Raw genomic sequence first — 23,503 nt, forward strand, 5'->3', positions numbered from 1 at the left:
CAGTAGCGATCCGAGGAGGCCCTGGGGCAGAGCCTGCCAGCGCAGCCATGCCTTAGACATCAGGCAGGAAGGATCAGAGCTGGAAGTTGTCACAATGAGGGCAACCAGAAGGGGCGGGTGACGTGGAGCTTTTTAGATGGAAGCATGAACGATGCAGTGCATACAGGCCTATAAATGGTCCTGCTTGTGAAGGTGTGGCCACTGCACACGTGGTTTATAGCGATCTGAGCCTTATGCATCATCATATGGATCCTCAGGGAAAACCAAGGACAACAACAAACTCCCAGTTTGCTCTCCAACGTGAGATAATTAAAGGCACCTTTGTGGTGGAAAGTATTGGTTACCTGGAATACAGACAGCAGCCAGCGATCAGTGCCTTTTCACTGTACAAGAAAAAAAAGTCCATCAAATCAACTTATTTTTCCAGAAAAATAAGTTTTTTTCCACACACACACACACACACACACACACAAAGATGCATTTGAATACTCCCACAAATTCATATTTAAGAACAGTGTTTCTCAAATCGGAACAGTCATCCCAAAGAAACCCAAAGGAAAAAGCAGACACTTCCACAATACGTCCTCGCTCTGTTGAGTCAATCATTCTTAACTTTTGTGAATTGTCACAGTCCCGAGATGAAAGATGGGAGTATAACAGGTTGCAGAATTGGAGAACGTGAAATCTTTGTTCCTAATGGTGAAACATGTTTTTCTCATTTTCATCAGAATGTGTGATCCATGCCATTTGAATCAAATTCCAAACATGACGAGCCATTAGTATAATAGCTCATTACTAACAGCGGTCTTATAAATAATGCATTCTTATCATGCACATGCAGCTTGCCATGAAGCCAGCAAAAGGTATTTCAGGCCATGGAAGTTGCATCGCGCCAGCGTGGCTCTAGATGAGAAGGACATCTCCATGTGAACCAAAGATGGATGCCAATTTTCCCTGCCGAGAGGGAGGCTGGCCGGCTCTCTCTGCACATATGGTAGAGGGATTGGTTAATCAGCGTCTCCTGAGTCTTGGGCCTGAAATTACAGAGAAGCCAGACAACTGTGGCTACCCAGCCTTTGTTCACACATGCAAACAAGACAAACGATCACTTGTTATTTGGGAAAAAAATTAAAATGTGTATTTTGGACTTTTATTAAAGTGTCGATGGCTTTATAAAACAACTGTGTAAATCCAGCCTTTTACAGCTAGTATTTTGGGGAGCGTGTAAAGAAAAGAATATGCATGGAAAAAATCAATTTTTAAAAATTCTTTTTGTATTCCAGTATTTGGGAGAAAGTACAGGGAGTCTTTACTTTTCAAACACATCTTTGAGAACAAGTGGTTTTAAACCAGAAGAGAACATTTGAGAACAAACAGTTAAATACCTAATTTTTTTCTCTGTTGTTTAAAGGAGTGTTGTAGCTTCTTTCTCTACTTTAGGAAGTTCAAGTATTAACCATTTTCTCTGGGCATTTATGGAATGATGCTGCCTTCTTAGGAACAGGGAATGCTGGTGATTGTTGAGTTTGTTTTTTTTTTTAATTTATTATTTATTTTTGGCTGTGTTGGGTCTTCGTTGCTGCACGTGGGCTTTCTCTAGTTGCGATGAGCGGGGGCTACTCTTTGTTGTGGTGCACGGGCTTCTCATTGCGGTGGCTTCTCTTGTTGCAGAGCACAGGCTCTAGGTGTGCAGGCTTCAGTAGTTGTGAAGCACAGGCTCAGTAGTTGTTGCTCGTGGGCTTAGTTGCTTTGCGGCATGTGGGATCTTCCAAGACCAGGGATTGAACCCATATCCCCTGCATTGGCAGGCGGATTTTTAACCACTGCACCACCAGGGAAGTCCTGTTGCATTCTGCTTCTTGGATGGAATGGCTGTCTCGAGAAATAAAGTGTGAATTCTGGTGGATCGCACCTATCCAGTAAATGCTGGTTTCTTATAAGAGCTGTCAGAGTCAAATCAGTCACCAGAATTTGCTTAAAACCCACATAATGATCAAAGGAATTATTTATGTGAAATTTATTTATTTTCCTTTTTTTCCAGTTTTATTAAGATATAATTGACACATAACATTGTATAAGTTTAAGGTGTCCAACCTAACATTTTGATTTATGTACATATCGCAAAATAATTACCACCAAATAAGATTAGTTAACGTAAGAACTCTGCATTCTCTCTAGCCTCTTTTAAAATTCTAAATGCTTTCCTTGCAGAGAAGAATGAAATACAGAATTACCGATGGAACATAATAAAGAATTTCAATCACAGTCATCTCTCAATGTGGTGTTAAAATTTGATAGAATTAAAATTCGTTGTTAATTTATAATATTTCAGTACCAGTAATAGGCTCAGCTCAGCTAGTTACTCACAGAAAGATAAGTTGTTTCCTCTACTCGCAATACTTATGACCCCAAATGTGTTGCATTTTCCCCATACCAGCCAACTCTCCAGCTTCCTAGACACCAGCTGGGTGTCCTGCAGTTTGATTCACTTCTGACACTGCCCAGACTTAGCACAGGCCCTACAGTTTAAGGACTCAGGCCCACAAGACTGTCCCCTGCCCCTGTCAGATGCCAGTTACAAGACCCAGGTTGTCACCTGTACTTTCAACTGACCGACTATAAATCAGAGTTTCCCATGACCCCCTCCTCGGGTGTGACAATCTGCTGGAAAGGGCTCCCAGAACTTAGGAGAACACTTTACTTGCCATCATCGATTTGTTGTAAAGGATACAATTCAGGAACAGACCAAATGGAAGAAGTGCGTGGGGGGAGGTGGGGAGGAGGGGGCGGGGAGCTTCCATGCCCTCTCTGGGCTCGCCGCTGCCCAGCACCTCAGTGTGTTCACCAGCCCAGAAGATCCTGAACCCCATCGTTTAGGGGTTTCTCTGGTGGTTCCATTAACGACTGATTAAATCATTGGCCACTGGTGGTTGAACTCAATCTCCAGCCCCCTTCCCCTTCCCAGAGGTCAAGGGGACAGGGCTGAAAGTTCCAACCCTCTAATCACAAGGTTGATTCCTCTGGTAACTAGCTCCCATGCTCCGAAAGTCACCTCTTTAGTGTAAACTCAGGTGTGATTGAAAGGGACTTAATTATGAAAAACAAAAGATGCTCCTCTCAGGAAATTACAAGCATTTTAGGAGCTTTGGGACAGGAGTGAGGGATGAAGACTGAATATTATGTCACACTGTCACCCTCATCTTCCCACTTATGTATTCCTCATCAAAGGCCTAAAATGATGAGGGCCATTGCAAGAGGTTCAGAATCAGGTAGGGTGCTGGGAGGTGATGCAGTTGTAGGTCAGACACATCTGGTGAACAGGTGCAACGAGTTTATTTCACTCAAAGCTTCCCACCAAACCTCCTTCCTCACATCTCCTCCCCGTGAGACCATCCAATCAAAAAAATAAATGAGTTTAAGAAGATCGAAGCATTCCTACCTGATGAGGAGCGAAAGACCATGAACTTTCTCTGAACCGAGGATCAACCAGATGGCCACTGGAACAATGGCCAGTCTTCCTGAGAACCGCATTGTGGAGGGGAGGAGAGTGGATGGGAGTGCTGGGCTTGCAGTGGGGCAATAAAGGGATATGGGGCAGGCAGGGGCGTTGTCTGGGCAAAGTTCCGAAGAGTTTTCCCTAAAGAACATCCTGGTGGCCTCCCTAAGTTATATACCCACCTCTGGGATTGCCCACAGTGGTCATCCACGGCATCGTTTTTCGAGCCTGTCCTGTATGCCGTGCATTGCTCTGGACACTAGGGCTGCTCCCTCCCTCAGACATCTCTGGGTGCCAATGGGCTGGGGCTCCTGGGAGTTTCGTGATGAGCATTCACCTGAGGTCGGACAGTCATGAGATGTTTTGGACGTTTCAGGTGGAAGGTGTAGCCGTCGGGTTCATGAGCGTATGCTCGAGAGTGAACATGCAGCTCCTGCATGAGTGCTTTGACTTGAGGCCCTTCCACGGACTCTGCACCCCGCATCCCGATGACGTCCTAGAACCACCCCAAGAGCTAAGCGTTCAAGGAAGTTCAGGTACAGTGGCCATCAAAGGAGCGTGTCAGGAATTCAAGCTTTACATGCTGTGCTGTGCTCTTGGCTAAGTGCTGGAACTAGGTGGCACCTACTATAGCTCTGTCTCCAGTCCCCTTTGAGGAGTAGTTCCTGGTCCATCTCATCCTCGTGCATGTATCTGTGAGCACAGGGAGTCAAGGGTGCACTGCGGCCTTGCCACTGAAGGTTTCCTGAATTCAGAACATCTACCTTCAGGATGTTCATTGTTAGAGGTAAGCTGTGGGGAAATAATTGATAGCATTTCAGGATTTTACTCAGACACACACGTACAACACAAAACCTGAATATGATGAGTGAATTTTTCAAGTCAAGAACTCGAGAAATTATATTAAGTTTTTTCTTTTCTAAATTTTTTTAAAATTGAAATATATAGCTGATTTACAATGTTGTGTTAGTTTCAGGTGTACAGCAAAGTGATTCAGTTATACATATATATATATATTCAGTTATACATATATGTGTATGTATATACATATATTTTCTTTTTCATATATGCCTTTAAGTTTTAATCCCAGCAGTTAGAGCTTCTGTGTTTATGTCTTCAACAAATTATTATGTAATACAGGTCTATTGCAAGTAGTCAATACTTGCACTGATTCTGAAATAATGTCTGTATTAGGGTTTTCACCAAGTGAAACTAGGTCATCTCAAATTTTGGTATTTTAATTTAATGAGGTCTTCCTGCATCCATGAGTATCTTTGAGGTTAAGTGTTTTGGTTCTTAAATCAGGCAGATGCAAGGAGAGCATGTAAATTCAGTTCTCCAAATGTGGGTTTCCTCATTTGTAAAATAGGAATAGTAGTAATACCTCCCACGTGGGGTCTCGCCGAGATCACTCACGTCCAGGGCTTTATTCAGTGTCTCGGGCAAAGTTAGCACTCAGTCAGCATGGACCATCATCTTGAGCGGTCATTATTATCACTTTGTGATTGGCCTTTCACCTAGTTGAGTCTTCCCAGGTTAAAATTGGGGCATTTTGGATTGCTCTGCTTTCTTGTGTCTGAGAGATGCTACCAGGACTGTTCAAAAAACAGGAAGAGGAGCGTGTTGGGGACACGATTGACAAGCAGAAGACTTGTTGATCTAAACAACGGCAGGTGTGGGTTTGGCAGATCTCATCCGCTGGACGGGAAACCAAGTGCAGGGAACTCGTCTGAATGTTCACAGTCGTTACAAAGAGCTTGCAGAGCTGAAGCTGGAGAGCTGATTCCCTTTTATACTGATGACGGTGCTCTTCCCGAAGGAGAGCTTTTGAGGTCTTTATTTTCTAATGGTGAAGGCTGGCTAGCCCTTGCTTCTCAGCAGAGATACAGGAGAGTTCTGAAGGACTTTTCAGCATGAGACAGTCCTGAACAAAAAGTTATCACTGTCACTTTCGAATGTATCAACACAATATAAATTCTTCTCGAAGGCACCATTAAATAAGTTTTATGGCTCAGTTTTCTCGTGTCTAAGATGGAGATAAAAATAGTATCAAACCCAAAGAATTGTTGGGAAGATTAAACGTTAGAATCTACATGATGTCCTTAGCTCTGTGTGCCACACACAGAGTAAGTTCTGAAAAAATTGAAGTCGTTTTTCCTCCCCCCGTGACTGTTGTCATTATTAAAAATAAATTGAAAAGATATAGTCCTTTCCAGTATGTTTCTGAGTGGCTCTGAGGTTACATACAATGACTGGGAAGTTCCCATCTTAGAAACTTTATGGGCAGGAACAAAATTCAAAATTTAGGCTGAACCCTGGACTTCAAGACACACATAATCTATCTAGTACCTCTGTCTAGCAAAAAGCCTCAGAGATATGGAAGCTGAAAGAAGTCTTACTTCTCTCTACCACCTTTAATATTTTTACTTAAAATTAGTTGATCTAGAACAGGATGGTAAGTAAAGGAGATAGGAAAACTTCTCTTGTTATTTTGTGTGCCTTGTTTATTTCTGAAAATCCAGCTTTATTTTCACTGATGCAAAGGTGATTATGAACTTGTCACTAGGGAGCACTGTTGTAGACTTCCGAATAACTCAGGGATGGATTCACAAGTCGTCAGCAGCTCATTATATCTAAGAAAAGTCATCAGCACATTTTGCTGTGATCTTCCCATCAACAGCAGCAAAGAATGAGGCTCCAGAGAAAATCTGAAATGTCCTATGATCTGCTGTCCATTTTCTTTTTCTGATGAAAGTCTCAAGTTAAAGGAAATACAATTTCTCTAAAATATGAACTAAAATGCTTGTTTCATTGGGCACACACCATTATGCCCTATGCCTTCAATTTTGTTTATGCTTTTTACTTTTCAAAGGATTTCTGTATATATCATCTCATTTTATCCTCATAACTTGATGTAGGAGAGCTAGGAAAGGTGACACCTGCCCACACTCCCAAAAGGTGTTACAGCTCAACAGGGGCTGACCCAGAACCCAACTGAGGCTTCGGCTTGGCAAGGTGACTTCTTATCTAGGATGGCTGTGATTGAAAACTCCAATGGTGGGCCTACTACACAAATACATGATCAATTTTTTCACTTCAATGAGTTATTTAATGAGTTATCACTTCTAGGAGTTCTAGGTGACGTCTGTGTGTATGTGCGTGCACGCGAGTGCTTTGAAAACTTCCAACTTCTGAAATCTCCACCTCTGTGTCTGTGGGATTTGCCAGAACCACGTGAGGCCACTCTGCCCTGCTCCTGAGGCAGGCTGGAAGTGCCAGGACGTTGACACCGCAGGAGCAACCTCTGCTTCCCTATTTCTTGTCCCTGTACTCCTACTGCTACTTTCTCCACCAACTCCCAAGTAAACAGTTGTGCTTGAATCTTTGACTCAGACTGTGCCTCTGAGAGAACACACCCCAAGACACTGCTGGTCTAGTCTTTTCCCACCAGCGGTGAAAAAATTTATTTACACACAACTGACAGGAGTCGGGGTATAAGTACCCCAGCTCCCTCACCCCTAGGGTGGGATAGCTCTGAGACACGAGTTTTTTGCTGTTTCTCAACGTTCCTCCAGGATCACCTCCAGCTGGTGATCCGTGTGATGACATGTGTTTTGTTAGCTGCCTTCCTTTCCCATTCTCTCTTCCTCACCACCCTACTGTGCTTCCTGGAGTCACCTCCCAAATAAACTCTTGTTCTCAAATCCTGAACTCAAGGTCTGCTCTTTTCCCACCAGCCGTGAGACTTGCAATTTCACATGACCCTCCACCCTTCCAAGCAGAATAACAACGTCACGGCTCGACATTCCTGAGCTCACACAGTGGTCCCCCTTCTTTAGCTACTGCATACATTGTGATTGGCTTGCTATCTCATCATTTCAGCCGTATCAGAAGTTTCCATTGGATCTAAAAAGTGTAACCATACACATTCATTTTGCATTTTACTTGAATAATTTTTAAGTGATCCCATTTTTTTAGTCACCTATTCGTCATATACAAACTATTACACACACTTGTAAATTTGGGTTTTTATCTACTAAACCTGGGGACTAAACTGGAACCAATGTGAACAAAGTCAAAGTGATCTCGGGTGGCCTCGGCCTGCAGCGGCTTGAAGCAGGATTTCGATTCCCTGACCGGGAATCAAGGTTGGGCCACAGCAGTGAGAGCGCTGAATCCTAGCCACTAGACCAATATCCAGTGACAAGACCCTGCCCCTTTGGCTCTGCAGAAATGAATTCCCACAAAGACGGAAAGTAGTAAAACAAAGTGTTTATTAGGAGGGAAGAGAGTACGTGTGAATAGACACACGGGCAGACTGAGAGAGAGGGTGGTAGTTTAAGTCACTTACGTGGGGCATTTCTTCTGGGTTTCCTTTGGCCAATCATCTTTGCCTGGTTCTGAGTCCATATTTGGTTTATCTCAGGGCCCTCCCATGTGTGCATGCGCATCTCTTAGTCAAGATGGATTCTCGTGGAGAGGCCTATAAGTAAGTTGATATCACTCCCCTTTTGACCTCCAAGGAGGCTTTCTGCACATGTATAGTCCGGAAGGTCTCCTTGACCTTGAGAATGAGAAATATGTGGTCCCTATCTCTTATCTGGGCGGGGCTCAGCCTCTCCTGTTAGCCTCCTGCTATTATCTCTATCTTGGAGTATCTGTCCACAGGGGACAAACTCCAGCTGCTCAGCCTGGGACCCATCTATCTCCTGCCTCATAAGGATGCAGATTTTGTCCCAGTATAAGGAAAATCTAGTAAAAGTTTATTTTTTATTAAGCGGAGTACCTAGTTTAGAAGTAGCAAGTTCCCCCAATATTGGAAGAATTCATAAAGAGTCATAGCTGCTCAGGAAGGGGCTTTCTGCTTGTGTGGGAGATTGTACGAGATGAAATCCAAGATCCCGCAAATGGCAAGAGTCTGAAAGCTTAGTGAACGCACAGCGGCGACCGTATGCTGGGAGTTTATGCATATTTTCCTCCAGCGACAATACGGTGGCCCAAGACAATAGTTGGCTCCACCACTGGCCCTGCCCAGCGACGGCACATCAGGCTGTCTTCTGTTGACTGCATCATCACAATAAAGACTGTGGAACCAGAGTGAGCTGGCCGTTTTCTTGATGGTGCAGAAGGCAAAATAGGGCACAGCCTGCATTTCCACAGCTGTATTGGCATCGACACATTTACCAGTTAGAATGAAAAAACTGAAAGCAAGTGAAAGACAAAACTTTTGTTTGTCACGTCGGCTGGTGTGACCTGGGGAGTGGGAGTCTCGGTTTTGAAAGAGCCCTGAAAGGTGCATCTCAGTACGTACATGGGGTCCACCACACAGAGCCTCTGTGACCTCGACGTGCCCTTGGCAGGGAGAAATACAATTTCATACAACAGAATCACGGGCGTCCCGAAGAACATCCAGGGTAGCTCCTTATAACCAACCCACCCGGGAAAAGTGCTGCTTACTCTACATTTATTTTATGTTATTATTTTTTAATTTTTTTAAGTTTATTTATTCTTGGCTGCTTGGGTCTTTGTTGCTGCACGTGGGCTTTCTCTAGTTGTGACGAGCGGGGCCTACTCTTTGTTGTGGTGCGAGGGCTTCTCATTGTGGTGGCTTCTCTTGTTGCAGAGTGCAGGCTCTAGGCGCACGGGCTCAGTAGTAGTGGCTCATGGGCTCTAGAGCGCAGGCTCAGTAGTTGTGGCGCACGGGCTTTGTTGCTCTGTGGCGTGTGGGATCTTCCCGGACTAGGGCTCTAACCCGTGTCCCCTGCATTGGCAGGCAGATTCTTAACCACTGCGCCACCAGGCAAGTCCCTTACTCTACAGTTAAAAGGCTCTTTGAAATATAATTTTCATAACATCTCCATCCAAAAACATAGCAATGTTGCCTTTTAAGTGAAAGAAAATCAGTCTTGCTGTCAGGAAATGTTTCTTTGTGTCTTGTTTAAATTTCTTTCATGGAACTTACACTTGCTTCTTACCTCAGGGTCTCTCCTCTGCAGGGCGAGGAAATGTCTGGAACAAAGATGGCAGGGCTAAGAAACAATGGCTAAGCCAAGTCTGATTTATTGAATAGTGATAGCCCAGGTCTTCTAGCCTCTCTTCCTAAGGTTAGATTTTATATGCCTGGGTGACTTTCTGTTTTAGTTTATTCTTCTTTTAACTTGGATTCCAAATGTGGATGAAACACTCATCTACAGAGCATAGCAGTATTTCTGCCAAGAGGTTTGCATTCTGTATCTCAGACCATGTATTTACCACCTGGTACGTTCCGTAGTTATTGAACTAGTGACCCACTAGGACTCTGTATACGTTTGCTCAGGCTGTTTTAGCAGAGTACCACAGACCAGGGGGCTTAAACAACATAAATTCATTTTCTCACAGTTGTGGAAATATAGAAATCTGAGATCAAGGTGTCAGCAGGGTTGGTTTCTTCTGAGGTCTCTCTCCACAGCTTGGAGATTCTTTTCCTTGCGTCTTCACGTGGTTTTCCCTTTTGTTCCTGTCTGTGTCCTAATCTCCTCTTCTTATAAGGACACCAGTCACATTGGCTTAAGGGCCCATCCATCTGACCTCATATTACTTTATCTCTTTAAAGGCCCTTTCTCCACATTTAGTCACATTCTGAGGTTTCAGTGGGTGGGGGTTAAACACGAGTTTTGTGGGGACACGATTCAATGTGCAGCACCTAGAATCCTGTGTCAGCGGTTCTCTGGAGCCCTGTGATCAAGGCTGTATGGTAATAATGCCGATCATGGCAACAAGGTCCCTTCTACTTGCTCGCTTCTACACATGCTCATGAAAGCCTGATACACTGACTCATGTTTGTCACAATTTAAATTGCATCTTTTTTAACCACCAAATGTCTTTTTAGTATATGAAGGTAACAAAATTGCGTCCTTCTAAAACTTGAGCCACTCTAGCCAACTTTGGTTTTCTGGAAGTAACTGTGTGAGTTCTAACGCTTTGTTAAAGATGTTGACAAAACATATAAATAATTCCAGACTTACGCCCAGGCTGACATGATTATCTCCAAGGTTGGCGGTGTCAACGAAAAATTAATCAGTCAATCTAAGAAAGAAAAGGGAAATTTTATTGGAGCCAAACTGAGGATTATAACCCAGGAACAACCTCTCAGAAAGCTCTGAGAACTGTTTTACCCCTTAGAGGTCAAAGCACAATTACACAGGTTTTTGAGACAGAGGGGCTGTACATTAAATGATGTAGAGAGTTTGCACAGTCCAGATCTTTAAGTACAAAGTGGTGGGTCATTGTGATCCCTTACAAGGTCAAGAAGGAATGTTACCTTTTAAGGAGTTGTCTTGTGGGTAACGGGAGAATGTCGCTCTTTGTGGTTGAGCAGGTACTTCCGCCAATGGGGAGGTCTGGTCCATGCATAATGTCGATACACAGCAGAGGGGAGAGGGGAGAACAAGGGGCAGAGAAAAATGTTTATGTTTAAATTTTCCATGACTTGCCTTAGAATACGAATTTTTACTTCATCAACAGTATAAACTCTTGCATGGGTTCCCTGGGTGGAACCCTTGGGCTGGTAACATACCAGGAAGGAGGCCATCCAGACTTGAAATCAGTCTTGTCAGGGTCATTGCCCCGGAAGCCTTTTGATTATTTAATAAAACCTAGTGCTGATTTTCCACCTTCATTCAGATACTGGTTTCTAAGCCCTTTTGAATGCCTTTAAAAACAGCAGCAACAAATGAGGGTACCCTCTGAAGACTCCGTTATCACGCGGAGCACAGGATGACTGGGAGCCACGTTCCTACTCTCCCCAGCACTGGGAGCCACTGGTTAAGTGATGATTCTGCTGCGCTCGTCACCAAGCAGATTCGTTTCTCAGTGGTCGAAATACAAATGCATTTGTATATAGGACTTGGAGGTCTTTGAAAGAAAAGTGGCATTATTTATATTCGTTATGATCATTATGTACTGGGATTATTTTCTCAGTAGGCGATGTGTCTTTTGCCCATATTTATGAAGCAGGGGAGAAGGCATTTAATGAATTTCAAGAGTGTATTTGATTGTAAAACACACCTCTCTTAGTACATTCACATGTAAATAGCCCTTTTATTTGTTCTCTCTGGTGACCTTTCTTCTTTTGGGGGTAGATCGCGCTTTGTTGTTGTTTTATATTTCCAAATGGGAGACTGAATGATAATAATGAAAGATTATGCAAAAAAATCCATGTTTAAAATAATGTTGATATGGCACTTGTGTTGCAGGATAATTATAGTAATTTGGCTCTTACACTATATGGAGTCAGGAGTTAGTTGCTAGAAAATACGGTGGTAGGGGTGATTCAGAGGGTTTTCATCCCAACAGGCTATTTGATCCTGCTGACTTTTCTCTTGAAAATCAATTGCTTGTGATGAATACTCTGAATTCCCCCTTGATTAAATTGGCTGTCGGCGGGCTGCACCCATTGCACTTGGGTCACTGTGAGTTCTGTGTCTGTTTACACAGGGGTTTTGACGACTCTTAAAATATCACGGAGCAAGTTTAATCCAAGCAAGCAAAGCAACTGAAGAGGCAATTGCTAAAAATCAGTCTTTGCACGTGGCAACAAAGGAAAACGTATTAATTATAAGCCCAACATGAAGCCGGTTAATTTCATTACGCGGTTGCAAACCTTTTCTCCACTGCATAGCGCTCTGGCTTTGGGTGTTTTCAGACTTCCAGGAGCACGTGGGCTCACTCAGTGGAAGACCAGGGACAGTCACCTTGGACGCTGGTTCCAACTTCAGGTTCATGTTTCACGATGTTCCATTTCCCCTCAAGGTTACTCACACATTCAGATTTTCTATTTCTTTTGAATCAACTTTAGGAAATTAGATATTTCTAGAAAAGCATCATTTAGTATACGAAGGTTACAAAATGATTAGTGTACAGTGGTGGATCTACATATATATGTATCTCCAGTGTGTATGTTTGTATCTGTATATATACATACACAAACACAAATGTATATAACAGTATATATATATATATATATATATATATATATATATACTGTTAAAATGATTGAAGAAGACAATTTAGGTGATATAAACAAACTTTATTTAACACTTCATGAAGTAGACAGTCTCTTTTCAGAGAACTGCAAAATGGGCGAGAAAGCAGGAAGCTTTTATAGGATAAAGAATAAAGAACAAGGAAGAGAAAAATACCTGATTGGCTGGGGTCCTGCAGTCATCCTTGTTTGGGGTGAGAAGATCCAGGGTTGGGTTGGCGGTTGGGGATTGACTGAAGGATCGACTGCATTTCTGGTCGTGTTGCATTTTACCGGGACATGAAAGTGACCCAAGTTTTGGTTTGCTGACCTGGCACGCCCTCATCCCCACCCTGGGCAGGAGTGGCTCCATCTTGGGCCTAGAAAGTTATTTCAGCTTTCTATACATTATGTCTCCAACTCCGTTTGGAAAAAGACTTGTCTTTTTTTATTGAGTGCTGATTTCAATCTACATAAAATATTTTAGAGAAAAGAGAAACATAAGTAAATCACAAAACTAACTATACAAAAAATTATTCATAATAAGTGTGGGAAAATATTCAGCTTCCATAAAACTAAAATGCTCGTTAAAACCCAAGACCTTTTTCTCCCTGCTCTTGCCTACTAAGTTTCAAATATGTGTTGTAATTAAGATGCTCGGTTCTAGGCAAGAAGCTTGGCAACTAGTCCTCGGTTTCTGACAGCCGTGAAGGTTGTATTTCTGGAATACACTCCAGAAATGGTTACCAGAATCCATTAAGTGCTCATATTCTTTGACCTCAACTGTAGCAAGTCTGAGGAAATAATCCTGAATCTGTAAAAAGATACACATTCAAGACTTTTCCCTAAGCTTAATCATAATACTAAAAATGAACGAACAGAAAATATCCAAATAAACAGACAAATTAAAAACACCGAAGTCTCCCTTAAGAGAGGGATGGCTAAACTCGTGAGTATTCACTGTACGGCTGTGCAGTAGCCTTTAAAAAGTTTACCGACAGTGAAGGGAAATGGGTACGATATAATCTTACGTGAAAAAAATAAACGCGACGTGAATTGAAGTGTGGATAAAACTGTCTAAGAAAATAACAACATGGACCTAGTCACAGAAGTGACACTGAGGCAATGCTTTTCTTTCGTTCCTCTGTTTTTTAAAATATGAAAACAATCTTAACTTTACAGAAAAGTTGCAGGTACTTTTTTTCCTTCCTGAACCATTTGCAAGTGAGTTGCTGACATGATGCTGACTCACCTGTGACTACCTCAGTGAGTGTAGTAGTCACTACTTCAGTGAGCCTCAGACACCCATCAAAGTCAAGCAGTTAACTTGAATGTGTTAATACCATCTAATCCACAATCCCAGACCTCATTCAAGTTTCTCCATTTGTTCCAATAATGCCCTTCCTAGCAAAAATGTCCAGTCCAGAATGACAAGCTGCATTTAGTTGTCGTATTACCTTTCATTTTGGAGCAGTTCCTGTCTTCCCTTAACTTTCACGACCTAAACACTTTTGAAGATTATCGGCCCCTACTTTTGTAGAATGTGCTTCCGTTTGTGTTTGTCTGATGTTTCCCATGATGGGATCCATGTTGTGCACATTTGGCAGGACTATGGTGGGAGAGATGGGTTCTCGTTGCATCCTCTCTGGTGTTACACATTTTCAGCCTGTTCCACTGCTGATGTGTGTCACTTGGATCACTTGAGTAAAGTGACTCTTGTAGGTAAAAAATGAAAATTATTTTCGCTTACCCCAGCCTGTGCAGAGATCTATAATAACTCCTTTATTCCTGACCTCTCTGTTTGGCTCTATCTTGATTCTCACTCGGAATCAGCAACTTCAATTTGCTGGTCCTATTTTAACCCCATCTGGGAGATTCAGCTTGACTTCCCACCACAGGTGCTGTTGCTGTCTTCCCGGATTAATGACACGCTTGGTTTCTCAGAGAGTCAGCACATCTGTGCCTGATGCAGCTTCAGCCTCATAATCGCTGCTACATGGTTTATGTCAAGGAAATGGTTACAGACTCTCCTTGCAACCAAAATAGACTTCACCCAGGCAGGCTCTGCTGCAGCCTCTAACTAGGATGCTTGCAAACTGCATGGACCCAGCTTCCAAGGGCCCAGGCTGGAGCTCTACCTACAATTTTTTCTCTGCTATTGCTGGTTATAGCTCTTTCTTCTCCCTAAGGTTGTTTTTGCTTTTTAACTTTTCTTTCTTGCTTTTATTTTAAAGTTTCTTTTGCTTGATTGGCTTTTTCAAAGAGCTTGCTTTTCAATTTATCTATCAAGTTTGTGGGTTTATTTCTTTTTGAATTTATTAATATCTGCTTTTAATCCTATGACCTCCTTTCCCTTAATTTGGCCTTGTTTTGTTCTTCCTATTCTAGCTGCTTGATTAATTTATTTTCATTTCTCTCTTGTTTGATATAAAAGCATTTGTTGGGAAGAAAAGCTTTTCCTCTATCAACTCACGTCCAAGTGGTCAGGCACCTGCAAATTAACTGACAGTAAACAGATTAACAGGAAAAAAGTTAATTACACGTGCAGGAGTACTCTGTAGTGATGAGTAACTCACTGAATAGCCAGGAGTAAAGGTGTATGTACCAACTTAATCAAAGGGGTGGGGGAGGGTTAGTTAGGGCTTCAACGGGAAAATATGGAAGGTTCTATAGGGCTTTTAATGCTAATGGGATTGTGCCATTAAACCATTGAACTTGCTGCCATGGGCAGAATCATACTGGAAATGTGGACTATATAGTTGGGGTCAATGAAGGGATCGTTGATGGTGACCATATCCATTTTGCCAGAGTTCAAAGGAGCTCTGGTGACCAGGTACCCAATATGACCAAATCTGTTTTCTCTCAGCTTCACCACTGTGACTCAGGAACATGCTGGCACTGCAGAAGAAAACGCAGTATTGACTGGGGAGGAGCAGAAAGCCTGCTTTGCTGGAATTTTGAGGAGGCTTAAATTGGACTTTTTTTTTTTTTTAAAGGGATTTCCATTTGGGCACAACTTGTAGGGGACGGGACTTCAGGCCTCCTCCCCAAGGCGGCCTTTTTTTTTTTTTTTTTGCGGTACGCGGGCCTCTCACTGTTGTGGCCTCTCCCGTTGCGGAGCACAGGCTCCGGACGCGCAGGCCCAGCGGCCATGGCTCACGGGCCCAGCCGCTCCGCGGCATGTTGGAGCTTCCCGGACCGGGGCACGAACCTGTGTCCCTGCATTGGCAGCCGGACTCTCAACCACTGCGCCACCAGGGAAGCCCTAAATTGGACTTTTAAAAGCTTCTCAAGGCTAGGATGCCAAGCCAAGAACTCACCACCAGATTTCACTTGCAATACCTATAGATTTGGGTGAATTTCCGTCTTCTCAAGGTCCCCCAAAAGATCCTTCTTTACTCACTTGTAATGCTGGGAAACCTGTAAGCCAGGCACTAGATACCCAAGGGGGATTTGTAAGCATTAGCTCTGTAAATCAACCTAGTTCCTTAAGACTGTCTGGTCATATTAGATTCTATGCACATCATTCTCAAATATGACATTTTAATCAAAGCCTTGGTCACATAACCAACGTTTCCAGTTATGTTCTATTACAAGGAGGACAGATTCTTATTAAACCTATGAAAACAACTATATTGTCATGAGAATGAGAATACTAAATAAGAGTTTCTGATTTCTGGAGGGATCAGGCAGAGAGAAAAATATAAGTATTTCATTTCTGTTTATAAAAGTATAATTTAAGCTAGTGTTTACCAGTGAGAAGAGGGAAGTGGGGAGGGGCAAGATAGGGGTATGGGATTAAGACGTATGAATTGTGTTTAAGTAACAAGGATATACTGTATAGTATGGAGAAATATAGTCATTACTTGGTAACAACTTTAAATGGAGCATAATCTATAAAAATATTGAATCACTGTTGTAAACCTGAACTAATAAAATATTGTAAATCAACTATACGTCAATAAACCAGAAATGAAAAGCTAAAACAAAGTATAATTTATTAAATTGTTGTAAGTTAAAAATAGCTTAAGAGGGACTTCTCTGGTGGCACAGTGGTAAAGATTCCAAGCTCCCAATGCAGGGGGCCTGGGTGCTATCCCTGGTCAGGGAACTAGATCCCACACGCATGCCACAACTAAGAGTTCTCATGCTACAGCTAAGGAGCTGGCAAGCTGCAACTAAGAAGCCCGCCTGTTGCAGATAAGACCCGATGCAATCAAATAAATTTTAAAAAAAATTCTTAAAAAATAGCTTAAGAGAAAAAGAAAGTGGTTCCTTAAATCCAGGAAAAAATTTTATTTTATTTTATTTTATTTTATTATTTTTTTAGTGGTATAGTTCAATCAATATTTCCCTTATTTGTAACTGTTGGTTCTATTCATTGCTCTTGTTCTTTGTTTCTTTTCTTGTCTTCCACTCTTTCTCTGCCTTCTCTTTTTTTTTTTGGTTTGTTTGTGTTTTGTTTTATTATTTGGCTGCATTAGGTCTTAGTTGCAGCACTCAGGATCTCTGTTGCGGTATGCAGCGTCTTTCATTGCGGCGCGTGGACTCTCTACTTGTGGCACACGGGCTCCAGAGCACACTGGCTCAGTAGTTACAGCACACAGGCTTAGTTGCCCTACAGCACGTGGGGTCTTAGTTCCCGGACCAGGGATCGAACCCGCGTCCCCTGCATTGGAAGGCAGATTCTTAACCACTGGACCACCAGGGAGGTACCCAAATCCAGGAACAAAATTTTAAACAAAAACTTAATTATCCTTCATCAGTTCATTTAGTACCATGTAATTAATTCTTGTCCTGCTTGATCTTGGGTTTGCAGTTCCATGAACCCATCGACTTCCTCATGAGAGTTTTGTAAATCCTTACTCTGTCCACTGATATTATCTCAGAGTTATTTAAACAATGCCACCAGAACCTGTCCTCCATAGTACCTTGCATAGTTCCTTTACCCTAGGTCTCCAAGACAGTTCCTTTTGTTGAAGAGAAACCTTCTGGCTTGTAGCTGATTGCAAGAGCTTTCAGGAAAGCATCAGAGTAAAGCAATAACTATTTGTGGATGACAAAAGACTTAAATGGCTGTGGCTGAAGATCTTATGAGAGTTCATTTAAAAATTACTCAGTTGACAAGGAAATGTGGTTGTTTCTGTGGCATACTACATTTTAAAATAATAACTGGCATATTGGTAACATTATGTTGTTCTTATTTAATATCAGGCAAAGCAGTACTGGGACATATGGACTGCAAGGACATTGACAAATTTCTAGGCACTTCATATAATTCCTGAAATATTTATATTAATAACACTTGCCCATACAAATATAACCTAGGGAAAGTTAAACATCTGTTCCTGTTTGACAGTGCTTTTCATGCAACTCCACACATCTCTTTTTTTTTTCCTCATTTTGTTTGGTGGCAGCATATGGGTGTGCCATAGTTATGTTCATTCTGTTCTCTTTTTTTTTTTAACATCTTTATTGGAGTAGAATTGCTTTACAATGGTGTGTTAGTTTCTGCTTTATAACAAAGTGAATCAGTTATACATATACATATGTCCCCATATCTCTTCCCTCTTGCGTCTCCCTCCCTCCCACCCTCCCTATCCCACCCCTATAGGTGGTCACCAAGCGCCGAGCTGATCTCCCCGTGCTATGCGACTGCTTTCCACTAGCTATCTATTTTACGTTTGGTAGTGTATATAGGTCCATGCCACTCTCTCACTTTGTCCCAGCTTACCCTTCCCCCTCCCCATATCCTCAAGTCCATTCTCTAGTAGGTCTGTGTCTTTATTCCTATCTTGCCCCTAGGTTTTTCATGACCTTTTTTTTTTTTTTTTTTAGATTCCATATATATGTGTTAGCATATGGTATTTGTTTTTCTCTCTCTGACTTACTTCACTCTGTAAGACAGACTCTAGGTCCATCCACCTCACTACAAATAACTCAATTTCTTTTCTTTTTATGGCTGAGTAATATTCCATTGTGTATATGTACCACATCTTCTTTATCCATTCATCTGTTGATGGGCACTTAGGTTGCTTCCATGTCCTGGCTATTGTAAATAGAGCTGCAGTGAACATTTTGGTACACGTCTCTTTTTGAATTATGGTTTTCTCAGGGTATATGCCCAGTAGTGGGATTGCTGGGTGGTATGGTAGTTCTATTTTTAGTTTTTTAAGGAAACTCCATACTGTTCTCCATAGTGGCTGTATCAATTTACATTCCCACCAACAGTGCAAGAGGGTTCCCTTTTCTCCACACCCTGTCCAGCATTTATTGTTTGTAGATTTTTTGATGATGGCCATTCTGACTGGTGTGAGATGATATCTCATTGTAGTTTTGATTTGCATTTCTCTAATAATTAGTGATGTTCAGCATCTTTTCATGTGTCTCTTGGCCATCTGTATGTCTTCCTTGGTGAAATGTCTATTTAGGTCTTCTGCCCATTTTTGGATGGGGTTGTTTGTTTTTTGATGTTGAGCTGCATGAGCTGCTTATAAATTTTGGAGATTAATCCCTTGTCAGTTGCTTCATTTGCAAATATTTTCTCCCATTCTGAGGGTTGTCTTTTCATCTTGTTTATGGTTTCCTTTGCTGTGCAAAAGCTTTTAAGTTTCATTAGGTCCCATTTGTTTATTTTTGTTTTTATTTCCATTTCTCTAGGAGGTGGGTCAAAAAGGATCTTGCTGTGATTTGTCTCATAGAGTGTTCTGCCTATGTTTTCCTCTAAGAGTTTGATAGTGTCTGGCCTTACATTTAGGTCTTCACACATCTATTAATTTCTGATATCTTTCTTTTACAAGCTAAAAGAACAAATCCTTTGAGATTTTCCAAGGGGGCTCTCTGGAAAATCAATTCAAGATCAAGCTTTTATTTAGGATTTGATTTGGGGAAGACAAAATACCAAAGGTTGTCAAACACCTTAAAAGGTTTGAACACCTGATTTTATAGGACCGCAAGTCACTATGAAAAAATACCTAGTTACCTATTTAATCAAAGTAACAATAAAGAATCTAAAAGTAACTATAGGAGGTGACATGGTTGTAAAAACAAACAAACCTTAGCTCTTTTAAAAGCAAGAAGACTTAGTTCTCTTAGTCAAGGACATAATAAAGGTCCACATAAAGCACAGCAAATTATTCTAATAAGACATAGAATCTTCGTTTCCTAGGCAGATTACTTAAAAGGTAAATAAAAACCTTTGTGATGTCTCATTATAGTAGACCAATAACCCAAGAAAACTTTGTTGTTTTAATAGAGGAAAAGCCAAACTCTAGTTTTGCATTCAAGTGTTATTGATACTAAAAGCTTATTAAAAAAAGAAACCTTATATGTAAATCCGTCCAAACTTTACCAGCTTTGACCAACCACTTAACATAAAATTTCTTTCCATAAACCTTCTACAACTTTCTGTATCATTCAGGTTTTGTCCTATTCCTTCCCTTTTTTATCCTGAAATGAGTCAATTTCTTTCTTTTTACCTTAACAAAAACACATTCTACATTCCTTGCGTATTTTTCATACAAAATTGTTTCCCTTTATCCTTAATATTTCTAGTAATTTCAATTATATATGTTGATTATAATTTTTAACCATTATAGCCTTCATTTTACAGAGAAAATGAGGAAGTAGACAATTGTGGATTGTCTGTCATATACTAGCATTTCCTAGCAGACTAGCAAATTTCATAATTTTTAGAGGTATATGCTTCTTTACAGCACAATTTTTGACGTGGCATATCCAAATAGCTTCATTAACAGAGCCAAATATCTTTAACCCCTCTGTAAAAAAAAAAAAAAAGAAACCAAAAGTATTTAAACTTAGTAGTGAATGTTTTATCTTCTTTAGAAATGATTTAGGTTTGGTAAGTGTTTATTACTTAATTTAGCATAACTCGGATTGTAGACAGTCTTGGGGTGTGGTAATGAAGAATGGGTCCTAGATGACTTTGCTCAATTCCCCACTTCATGTTGGGGTGCCTTTCACATTTAGATCTACCACCCACACGGTATCGATTTTCATGCGTGCTGTGGCAGAGGAATTGTTTCATTTAAAAAGTATGGATATCCAATTGACCAAGCACCATTTACTGAAAAGGTCATCATTTCCCTCGTTATAGTGCCACCTTTGCGTAAATCAATTGCCCATATTGTGTTTGTGGGTTGATTTTTGGGATTCTTCACTACTTTTTTTTTTTTAATTAATTTATTTAATTTATTTATTTTTGGCTGAGTTGGGTTTTTGTTGTGAAAGGCAGGGGCTACTCTTCGTTGCAGTGCGCTGGTTTCTCATTGTGGTGGCTTGTTACGGAGCATGGACTCTAGGCATGCGGGCTTCAGCAGTTGTGGTGTGTGGTCTCAGTAGTTGTGGCTCGGAGGCTCTAGAGCGCAGACTCAGTAGTTGTGGCACACGGGCTTCGTTGCTCCGCAGCATGTGAGATCTTCCTGGACCAGGGCTCAAACCTGTGTCCCCTGCATTCGCAGGTGGATTCTTAACCACTGCGCCACCAGGGAAGTCCCCTCATTGATTTTCCATTGTTGTTCTTTTCTAAAATGAGTGTTTAAACTATAAGTACTCCTCTATGCTTGGGTTTAGCTGCACCTTACAAGTTTTGTTTTATAATGTACTCATTATCAATATTTTTGAAATTTCATTTTATTTATTCTTTGGCTCATAAGTTATTTAAAAGAATATTTACTCCCAAACATATGGGGATAGCCTATTTATCTTTTTTAAAAAAATTTTTATTATGGTAAGAACACCTAACATGAGAATTACTTTCTTAAATTTTTAAGTGTATACTGGATTTTTGTTAACTACAGTCACAGTGTTTTCAGCAGATCTAGAACTTATTCATCTTGCGTTACTGAAACTTTACACTTTTGGATAGCATCTCCTTATTTCCCCCTCCCTCCAACCCCTGGCAACTACCATTGTGCTGCTTCTATGGGTTTGACTTTTAGATACCACATATAGGTGAAATCATGTAGTATTTGCCCTCCTGTGACTGACTTGTTTCACCTAGCGTAATATGTTCAAGGTTTATCCATATCGTCACATGTTGCAGGAGTTCCTTCTCTTTAAGGCTGATTAATATTCCATTGTTTGTACATACCACGTTTTCTCTGTCTATTTGGATAGTCTCGTTATCTTTTTATCACTAGCTTTTAGCTTAATTGCACTAAAGTCAGAGAACCTACTCTGTGTGATTTTGACCCTTTAATTGTTCAGCATATGGTCAATTTTGGTAAATGTTCCTGGAGTCCATGAAAAAAGTGTATATCCTCTAGTTGTTAGGTGCAGGGTTCTATATGAATCAGTCACGTTTGATAATAATGTCAAATATCTTATCCTTTTGACTTCATCAGTTGTTTCATCAATTCATGAGAGGTCTGTTAAAGTCTCCTGCTTTGACTGTGGATGTACCAATTTCCATTCATAGTCTATAATTTTTAATTATGTATTTTGAGTCTATGTTATTAGGTGCATAATTTTTAAGTCATTATGTCTTCCCTGAACTTAAAATAAATCAGTTATGAAGTGTCCTTCTTTATCTCTAGTGAAAATTTTTTGCCTTAAAGCCTACTTTTTCTGATTTTAATATGGCCACACCTGCTTTCTTTGATTCATATTTGCATGTTATATCCCTATCCACTCTTTTATTTTCATCCTTCCTATTTCCTTACATGTTAAATGTGTCTCTTATAAACAGCATAAGTTTGGTTGTTGTTATTTTTATCTAGTGTGACAACTGTTGTCTTTTAATTATAGTATTTCATTCATTTACATTTAATGTTCTTATGGGTTTATATCTACCGTCTTACTTTATAGATGTCCCCTATGTTTCTGTGTTTTATTCCTGGTATTTTGTATTTGTGTCTTTTTTTTCCATTAGTCTCACCAGTGTCAATTTAATTGGTATTTTCCAAAGAACCAGCTTCAGTATTTACTTGATTCTCACTGTTATATTTTGTCACTGCATCAGTAGTCCATTACCACAATAGTGCTGCTAACAAACAACTGCAAAACCACAGTGGCATCCCACAATAAGTGTGTTTTGCTCATGCAGCTGGGGTCAGCTAGGCAGCTCTGCTGATCTTGGCTGGGTCTTCTCACGTGTCTTGGGGTCAGTTTTCTCTTGGCAGATCTAGGCTGGCCTTGGCTCTGCCCTGTGTGCCTCTCGTCCCGTAGCAGGCTGGATGGGGCATGTTCTCATGGTGACGGCACAGCTGCAAGAGACCAAGTGGAAATACACAAGGCCTCTTGAGGTCTAGGCTTAGAGCTAACACATGTCACTTACCCAAAGCAGGTCCCAGGCTGAGCCCAGAATTGGGGTGGAGGCCACTACATGACAAAGGGCCTAAACAAAGTGAGGCTGAAAAGTCAGCATCACGATTACAACCCATGTTCCCAAAAAAAGAATAATGCTGGTGATTTTTGTCATGGCCTCCTTTCTCCTGTCCTCAGGAGACACAAACTCCAGTTTAGCCTGTTGGAGGATAAAACCTACAGTCTCATGTCAGGACAGTGATCTGGGAATTACCACGGCACTGAGCTCAAGTTCACCATACTCTATGGCTTGGAGTCTGCACTGCAGTCCAGGAGGGAGGAGTTTCCTTGAACAATATGGAAAAGCTCATTGTCCTGCTTTCACGCGGCCTGCGAGTGTTTTCCTTTGTATCAGTGTAGACTTCATCATCAGCCTCTTGCTGTTCATTCAGCTAATACATCCCATATACTAGCCTTTGGGAGCCTGGTCTAGCACCTGGTGAGCCTTGCATGGTCTAATGACAGGAAAAACATACAAGACAAATGAATTTATAATCAGAGATTTGTTTTGAAGGATAGAAAATGGTGGTGGGACCACAGCAGAGTTGTACCTAAGTCATCTTGGGAACATTAACATAGACTTCATAGAAAAGAAAGCTTTTGAGTCAAAACTTCAAAAACAAATTGGAGCTTTCGTAAAGATTTTCCTGGCAGAGGGAAAACAATGTGCATGTGCAAAA

The 23,503-nt window shown here is 41.2% G+C and overlaps 1 protein-coding gene across 1 annotated transcript in view; it reads left to right on the plus strand.

Moving 5' to 3' along the window:
* Positions 1-23,503, plus strand: part of CFAP61 (cilia and flagella associated protein 61) — a 250,975-nt gene that overhangs the window by 34,885 nt on the left and 192,587 nt on the right. The window contains exon 7 of the mRNA XM_065892819.1: positions 3,873-4,032. Within this exon, the coding sequence (XP_065748891.1) occupies positions 3,873-4,032 (160 nt within the window). The remainder of the gene's footprint in view (positions 1-3,872; positions 4,033-23,503) is intronic.

The sequence above is a fragment of the Phocoena phocoena genome, chromosome 15 (assembly GCF_963924675.1).
Source record: "Phocoena phocoena chromosome 15, mPhoPho1.1, whole genome shotgun sequence".
NCBI classification, from domain to species: Eukaryota; Metazoa; Chordata; class Mammalia; order Artiodactyla; family Phocoenidae; genus Phocoena; species Phocoena phocoena.